The sequence below is a fragment of the Centroberyx affinis genome, unplaced genomic scaffold (genome assembly GCF_046629955.1).
Source record: "Centroberyx affinis isolate AG114_WGS23_722 - 3 ecotype Tasmania unplaced genomic scaffold, CSIRO-AGI_Caff_v1 ptg006670l_1, whole genome shotgun sequence".
In the NCBI taxonomy this organism is placed as follows: Eukaryota; Metazoa; Chordata; class Actinopteri; order Beryciformes; family Berycidae; genus Centroberyx; species Centroberyx affinis.
Window position 1 is genome coordinate 8310 of NW_027283383.1, and position 9191 is coordinate 17500.

The 9191-nt window shown below is 43.3% G+C and overlaps 1 protein-coding gene across 1 annotated transcript in view; it reads right to left on the reverse strand.

Annotated features, from left to right (window-relative positions):
- Positions 1-5433: 5433 nt before the first annotated feature.
- LOC139638931 (phosphatidylinositol 3,4,5-trisphosphate 3-phosphatase and dual-specificity protein phosphatase PTEN-like) overlaps positions 5434-9191 on the reverse strand; it is a 7900-nt gene continuing 4142 nt past the window's right edge. Inside the window, exon 5 of the mRNA XM_071512965.1 lies at positions 5434-7155. Coding sequence (XP_071369066.1) covers positions 6967-7155 — 189 coding nt within the window. The 3' untranslated portion in view covers positions 5434-6966. The remainder of the gene's footprint in view (positions 7156-9191) is intronic.

Below are 9191 nucleotides of genomic sequence, written 5' to 3' on the forward strand. Positions count from 1 at the left end.
GTTTTTCTATTGGTTGAAAATGGTCAAATTTAAAGATATTGAATGTCAGCACAAAAAAAAAAAAAAAAAAATCAGAAGCTTCAATACAAGAATATCGGTATCGACCTTAACAACCTACATCGGTGGAACCCTAGTCGCCCTGCTGACCTCTGACCTCCTGCCTGACTGGGTGGATCCGGCTCTGGGCTGCAGGAGGTTCAGCGGTGGAAGAGACGAGGAGGAAAGCGTCGGCGGCTTCAAGTAAGGCAAAAGAAGAAGAAGAAGAAGAACTCATGTAGGCCACGTTTACCTGGTCACCTCCAAACTAACTAACAAACAAACCAAAAAAACAACAGACTGAGCTTCATTTTGGCAGGTTTGGTGATACGATGTAAACAGAAGTAAAACCAACAGAAGAGACAGTTGGCAGAGAAAGAGACAAAACCAGGGAACAGAAGCTTTTGAGTCAAGGCAAGTATGACAGTGTGTGTGTGTGTGTGTGTGTGTGTGTGTGTGTGTGTGAAACTGTTCCATTAATTGTGATTGTTCCATTAAGGTCAACAGTTACTTAAGAGTTGTCTTGTGTGGTTAAAAAAAACAACAAAAAAAACAAGAGAAACTCCGGGTTCCTTCACAGTTTCCAGATTTAAACTCCGTTATTTCTCCAGATCTCTACGTTTAGACGTCACTTCTTACTCTTCTGTGATTCGTAAACAGAAAAGTAAAAGCTGAATCTGCGTAAAAGTATTTCAGACTTTTTCGTCCTTTCTGTTTCTGCAGGTTTGAAAAGATTTTCATGGTCGTTTTCGGTCCTTTGCGGTGCAGGAACCCGGAGCCCCGTCCTGTCGGATCAGGAGCGGCTCAACTCACATTCAGTCCAGTCCGTTCACAGAGGAAACTCAACCTGACTCCCATCTGAAATGTTTAATAAGGTCTTTAAGGAGGGGGGGGGGGGGGGGGGGGGGGGTCAGGGGTCAGGCTGCGGAGCCGGTAGGGCGTCAGGGTCTTGCTCGAGGACTCTTCAGCATGTGTTAATATTTGAATTCTGGAGAAACTCGACCTCCTGAACGGTCTGGATGGAAAATGAAGTGAGCCTCGGTCCTGTTACAGACCCTCACATGACATCATGTCTGTGTAAATCTTCTCCTACATGGACTTTACTCTGGAGCAAAGCACGTGTGGGACGCTGTGGCGTCTAAAACCAAACATGAAGAGAAACGACAATAAAATGAATAAAAGAGGAGAAAGAGAGAGAGAGAGAGAGATTGAGCACCCCAAACAGTCAGAGACGTGGACAGCACCTGGCCCGCCTCAAATACCTGAAACCCGTTCAGTACATACCGGCATATGCAGTATACTAATAGTACTAGGTGGCATGTACTAATACCATGTAGGATACTACTACATTCTGACAAATCTAGACCCGTTTCTGTCCTGGTTCTTCTGAAATACTGGATTTTCTCTTAACACTTTAGCAAAATGTTAATATTTCCAACCAGTAGCTGTGTTTCCATCCAAATGTCAAACGAATATTAAAACAAAGTTTTGACATGTCATAATTCAGTAGAGTCAAGATGCAAAAGAAACAAAGTTATTCTTCAGTTTTGAGATTCCCGTTTTAATATTTAAAATTATTAGACGATATATTCTTATCTGTGTTAGCTTTCTATGGTCATCTATCCATCGGTCCTGAAGGTAAAATGTAGCTTCATCTACCAGAAGAATAGAAAGCATCTTTAGACTGTCATCATTTATTCCACAAATGCTTTTGCATCACTAGTTATCACATAATGTCTTTATAGAGACAACAAATTTTGCACCTCAAGCAAACGCAAAAACATTTTTGCGATACTGAGGAAATTTTAATGGAAATTTGCAGTTTCCGTTCAGCCTTTACAATTCGATGCGTAATTCACATTAAACTGCTTGGATGGAAACCCAGCTAGTGACGGCTGTGAAATCAGATTCCCACGTTGTTTCCACCTGTTCAGAGTCAGAATCGACCATCAGATCTTTTTTTTCTGGGTGGATCCTGTCAGGGTCTACACACCGGTCCTGTCTGAACGGGGCGGCGGCGGTACGTGAGGCCGGGCCTGACAGCACCTAACAGGACTGAAACAGGAAGTGTGTTGCTGCAAACCGGACAGGCCGAGCGTTCAGACCGCGAGCGACTCGACCTCCGAGTCAGCTTCAGTCCGTTCACCTCCCCCAGAGCGGAGCGGCCAGGGAAACTCAGATGATGATTGGACGCTCAGCAAGCTTGTCGCTACAGCTGAGCATTTCACCATCATCGATGGCAGGAAGAAACGTCTCAGAAACGATGATGGAGAACAACTGATCCATCATTTGGTCGATGGGAAGATCTGAAGGATTTCAAGTGAGTTCTTTGTTTATTTTCCCTTGATGCTACATAATTAGCACTTGCTTGCCATCTGTGTTAACTGGTAAAAATGCAGCAACAATACCAGCGCGGTGAAAATACATGATTTGCCAGTTAAAAACATAGCTGCAGACCGCTACATGGATGCAATCAGAGCCTCTGGCCCCGCCCACAATCAGTCAGAATAGAGCGACTCATTGACCAAGCTGCTCGCAGTGTGAACGCTCGGACAGGGACGCGCTGAAACGTGTTGAAACGTGTTGAAACGTGTTGAAACGTGTTGAAACGTGTTGAAACGTGTTGAAACGTGTTGAAACGTGTTGAAAATGAGTTGAGTGAGTGCAGTTGGGTTGGCAGAGCCTGAGCGGCTAGCTGCAACTCCAGAGCTGAATCATGTAGATCCAGACCGGACTGACATTTCTGCTGGTAGAGAGCACCAGATGGAGTACAGGCTCAGCTCGGCCCTGGCTGGGTCTTAGCACCACACCTAAGACGGCCTAACATGGACTGTAGCCTTGACAATGGCCATTTAAATCCTCAGCTAGGATCTTAGCACTAGGCAGACTTCAGATGAACTACAGGCTCCACAGCAGGTTTTTATAGACCTTGGCTGGGATCTTAGCGCTCGACCTAAGATGACCCAGAACTATAGGTACCACAACGAGCCTTTATAGGTCCTGACTGGGGTCGCAGTACTAGACAGCCTAAAGGCTTGACATCAGGAATTTAAACATCTTCGCTACGACCTTAGCACCGCACCTAAGATGGACTATGGGCTGCACAGTAGACATTTAAAACCCTAGCTGGGATCTTAGGGCTCGACCTAAGATGACCCGAGATGAACGACAGGAACCACAACAGGCGTTTATGGACTATGGCTAAGTCTCAGTAATAAACCTAACCTAGCCTAAGATCAATTATTGGCTGCACAGTAGGCATTTCAAGGTCCGAGCCAGAATCTTAGCACTGGACCTAAAGCGGTCTGAGATGGACCATAGGCCTGACAACATGAATTTAAAGAACCCAAGCCAGGATCTTAGCACCACACCTAAGATGGACTTCAGGCTGCATTTAAAACCCTAGCTGGGATCTTAGGGAACCACCTCAGATGATCCAAGATGAACTCCAGGCTCCACAGTGGGCATTTAAAGGTCCTGACTGGGCTCTCAGTAGGACTATGGACCTAAAGATGGACGGTAGGCATTTGTGGGCCCTGGTTATATCTTAACACTAGTAGACCTGCGATGAACCATAAGCTCCACATTTAAAGACCCTGGATCTTAGCACCGCTCCTCGGCTGGCTAGGGCTGCCACTTGGCGTCCCAAATTAAAGGGCAAGTTCGTGATTTTTGGAAGCCATCTATACAGATCAGTAATCAAGGCCCCTGCTAGAACTACTGGGGTCAGGGAAAACAATCTGAATGTCCTGAAAAAGGGCCTGACTGGCAATCGATGGGATAGACTTCTAAAAGGTGGGGATGCAAAATGGCGACGAGAGGAGTTGTCAAATCCAGTGAAAGCCAGGTATACTCTCAAATGACCGACTGTTCTGGACTATTAACAGGTTGGATAAGACAACCTGAGTTTTGAAGACATTCTGAATTACTCTCAAATGAATTGAGCTCAGTCTAAGCTCAGTCTCTGTCTGAAGGCCATCAGGTTCTGTTCTCCAGCTAAAAACATGAAGTCCTAGCCCTGTCTCATCATTAAAAACGCATCTACAACCCATCGTCTTCGTAACTGAGAGGCTGCTACAGCTGCTGGCTGGAACATCTCTACTCTAACTCTGTCCATAATAGAAGATCTTTACCACTTATTGGGGTGTGAGGCCTTGATAAGCCTGTGCTAAGATCCACATAGCACCAAACCAGTCTACCTGCAGGTCTGAGAGCTTTGACGTTACGTAAGCGATGGACAGCTTGGAATAAACCAACTGTGCTTTCAGCGTGGTGTTATAGCCGCATCATTTCTCCTGCAGTGGAAACCAGACTGTGGCCGGGCCCATCAGCCTTATGTTAGCATGTTAGCACTAGACCAACGCAGGGCCGGTGGTAGGTAGTAGCACCAGACGGTTGGATGGAGATGAGGCCTTGGCAGGGACTCAAACTTCAATCTACACAACACAGGAACATGGACAGATGCTTGGTTCATCTGCTGCTGTACAACCCAGACAGATAAAGGTGCAGTTTGTAAGATTTTAAGCATGATTAAGCAAGATATTTCTAAAATGTAGTAATGAATCAACGAGAACAATAAATAGTTTCTCTATGAATAGACTTAAGATCATTGAACTCTACACTCCAACATCCGGTCTTTATGTCGGACGCCAAAAACATGGAGGCTCAAGTTTGTAAGTCTCACAAGACTGATTGCGGTCACAAAAATTGCTCCGTTGTTTAGCCAGAAGACTACAGGTAATGTAATAGGTAAGGTAGATAAGGTGATAGGTAAGCTAGGTAAGTAGCTATGACAATGGTTTAGAAGACGACATGCTCAAGCAAACTTACAGCAATCTGGTCAAAACTTACAAACTGCATCTTTAAAAACTTGCTCCAGCAATCGCCACAGAGCCAAATGGGCTTTTTTTTTGGATGGATTGAGCTTGCCTGGTCATGTGGCGCCATTGGGATTCAATGAATTGTCCTTTAAGTGCAAACCCCACCCACCTGGCACCCCAGGCACATTGAACCAAGCACCCTAAAGAAGCTCAAGGTATTTTTCTGCTTTAGTTTGTCTCAAGCCTGTTGTACTCTCTAGATGGATAGCTTAAAAACAGATCCAGCTGAGGGAATGAATGGATATACTGTGAGTAGCTTGTCTGTCATATAGCTTAATGATTGATATAACTGAAAATATAATAACAAAAATAGTTTTCTTTAACTGTAGGATTTGATTGAAGGGTTGAAGAGAATCCTTCTGTGCAAAACAGAAATGAGACAGAAAGACGGACAGAAAACAGTTAAGAGCATTCATTCACAGTAGGTATGGGTGGTGTAGGGGTGTGTGTGTGTGTGTGTGTGTGTGTGTGTGTGTGTGTGTGTGTGTGTGTGTGTGTGTGTGTGTGTGTGTTGAGTGTGTGAGAGTGTGTTTTCCCACAGTAGATGATTGACAGAACTGCAGCAGATTGTGAATAATCTAACTCTCTTCTTCATAGTGACATTCAGGTGTTTGATTCAAACAGTTTGACGCTTCTCTCTGTGTGCTTTCTTTGTCCCGGTCCAGTCCAGACTGGCCTGGTCTGATCCAGACTGGTTCCAGACTGGTTCAGACTGGATTAGACTGGTCCGGTCTGCTTTCTCTTGTCAGAATGATTTTTGAAGACCAGAACACTCCAAACTAGTGTAGCTGGCTAACATCCCATCATGGTGACTGGAGTCCAGCGGTTCTTAAACTGTGGTTTGGAACCTAAACTGGGTCCTGGTGATCGGCCCTCACAGTGCTAGTGTGTTTTAATGAAGCTGACTGCCAATGGGAGACAGACCACATGTACTGGGGTTAGACCAATATATCGTACTGATATTGGAGTTTTGTTTTTTTTTTGTTGTTTTTTTTAAATCAACTGTTCAGCTATTCACTAGTCAGTGCCATCCACTTCTAATATGATGGATATGATGCCGTTTGATTAAATATTTATTGTAGAATTTCGAAATGTGACATTTTGATTGGATTCCACACCTGTATGACGATGATGATGACTGTTATCATCATGATCATCCTGGTTTCAGTGGAGAGTTTTAGTGTCCCATGATGGTCTAAATGTTTCAGAGGCTTTTCCACCCTGACAAGAAGAAAATTCAGAGGGAAACACTGAATACTAGGAATTCTTTTGGCATGAAAATGGTCAAATTTAAAGATATTGAACATCGGCTTTCGGCAGCTTCGATACAAAAATAGCAGTACACGCCTTCAAAAACCCATGTGGGTCGAACCCTGACATTTACTCAGTTCTGATGAGCCGGACTCCCAGGGAAACATGATGGAGTTAATTTGAGTCCCGGGCTGAAAAAGTGACGGAAGCCAAAACACACAGAGAGAAGAGTCAACACTCCCTCTGACAGCTCAACAACACTGCAGACAGACAGAACAGAGGCAGAGATAAAAACAAAAAGAGATTGGTCAGCATATAGTAGTCCTAAAACTGGGCAGGAAGGAAAGAATGAAGGAAACAAGGAAGGAAGGAAAGAAGGAAAGAAGGGGATTGTGTGGGGGGATTTATCCAACAAACGTCCTGGGTGTAGTTGCTAAAGAAGTCTACTTGTCTTTCAGTTTGTTTATATTCAAGTTTTACTCCTTTATTTTAAAATCTCCCGTCTGTCCATTCATCTGTCTTCATGTCCATCCGTCCATCTGCCCCGCCCGCCCCCCCCCTCCTCTGCATGATTGTCCAGCCTTGCATTGAGCAGAGAAGATTGGGGGGAGGAGGGGGGGGCAGGAAGGCTTATATACCGATCGCCGAGCTCATTGATCTGAGAGTCCCGAAGATCATTTCTGGTCCATCAGTTATTCCCCATTAGCTAACTGCAAGCTAGTCTTTCTTTGGGGGTCCGTGTGTGTGTGTGTGTGTGTACATATATATACGTATGTGTGTGTGTGTGTGTGTGTGTGTGTCAGACTTTAGTGATCTGTGCGTGCTGTTCCTCGTCAAAAGGTTCGTTCTCGGGGTCTGAGTCCGTCGTGTCGGAGTAGCGGTAGTGATCCGGTTCGTTGTCGCTAACGTCCGGCGTCACCGAGGCGGACGTGCTGTTAGCTTCAGAGTTAGCGCCTTCCTCCACCGTCTTAGTGAAGTACAGCTTCACCTGAATCAGACAGAATAAAACAATTAGCATGAGTGTAGCTAGCTTCACAGTTAGCACCTCGCTCTGTTGGTTAAATACAGTTTTACCTAAATCAGAGAATAAAAAAAATTAGCAAGTGTGCAGCTAGCTTCAGAGTTAGCGCCTTCTACTGTCTTAGCGGAGTATAGTTTTGCTTAAATCAGACAGAATAAAACAATTAGCATGAGTGCAGCTAGCTTCAGAGTTAGCGCCTTCTACTATCTTAGCAGACTTAAATCAGACAGAATAAAACAATTAGCATGAGTGTAGCTAGCTTCACAGTTAGCACCTCGCTCTGTTGGTTAAATACAGTTTTACCTAAATCAGAGAATAAAAAAAATTAGCAAGTGTGCAGCTAGCTTCAGAGTTAGCGCCTTCTACTGTCTTAGCGGAGTACAGTTTTGCTTAAATTAGACAAAATAAAACAATTAGCATGAGTGTAGCTAGCTTCAGAGTTAGCACCTCGCTGTCTTGGTTAAATACAGTTTTACCTAAAATCAGAGAATTAAAAAAAATTAGCAAGTGTGCAGCTAGCTTCAGAATTAGCGCCTTTACTGTCTTAGCGTTGTACAGTTTTGCTTAAATTAGACAGAATAAAACAATTAGCATGAGTGTAGCTAGCTTCAGAGTTAGCGCCTCGCTGGGTTGGTTAAATACAGTTTTACTTAAAATCAGAGAATAAAAAAATTAGCAAGTGTGCAGCTAACTTCAGAATTAACACCTTCTACTGTCTTAGTGAAGTCCAGTTTTTCCTGGAGTAGAAGACAGATAGCTGTATCTAGTTGCATCTTTTAAAAGCTAGTTTCAGCGTCAGTGTCCTCCTTCAGCCAAATCCAAACACACACTTCTTTGATGCAGTTTCTGGTCTTTAAATGTTCATTTATCGAGCAGTTCTCTACCAAAAGTGATGTGAAATGATAAATATGAGAAACTAAATGTGAAATCTCACATCAAGGAGTGTGTGTTACAGTGTTACCTCGAGTAGAAAAGAGATTTACTAGCTGAATTCTGGTAAAGCTAGCTCCAGATTTAGCTACTTCTACCATCTTGGTGCAGTACAGTTTTGCCTAAATCAGACAGATAAAATATTCAGCACAGGAACAGCTAGCTTCAGAGTTAGCACCTTCTGCTGCTGTCTTGGTGAAGTGGAGTTTTACCCGAGTAAAACATTTTGAAAAAGTAGATCTATTAGCAGTGTTGTGGTAAAGCTAGTTTCAGAGGTTGGGTGAAAACTTAAATGCAAAATGTATTTGTTTTTTTTATTTGAATTAAAACTTTCCATGGCCATTTACTGAGAGAGTTTCATCCATAGAGATATGGTTTCATCACCCCAACACCCTTTATAACTGGTTAAACTTAATTGTATATTTTCAGAAATACACTTCCGTTAACGAGACAATATGCATTCTTACGTTTAATTTGGAGATATGTGGGGGGTTTTTTTTCCATCAACAGATACACTGTGGAGTATGGACCAGTACCTTGTTATTTGACTACTGATCTATGAGTCTCTCAACCTCTCTTAATCTGCAGGGAACTGAAGCTGTAGATAATGAAATGCACAATAAAATCTACAATAAATACAGCAAAGAATTTACAATTTCAATGATTATACCACCCTTCAGCATCCTACTGACTAGACCAGTGGTGGTCAACGTGGGATCCGGGGACCACCAGGGGTCCTTGAGGGGGTTCCAGGGGGTCCCGAGCAAATTGATGAATTGTTAAACTCATAACACCATAATTTAATTTATAAGTTAACACAATTAGAGAATTAGAGAACGCAGAAGAATCACTATTTTGATCATAGTTTCTCTGTTATCTCTCTACCTGCAATACAGACAGACAGTCATGGAGATCTGGACAAAATCATATCTAACAATAAAAATATTCTCAGATTTGGGTTCGAGAGACAAAATCTCATCAAATGGCGGTCCGTGGCTCTAATGTGGACTGAATTAGGGTCCTCGATATGAAAAAGGTTGAGAATCAATGGACTAGACCAACCATGACTTACA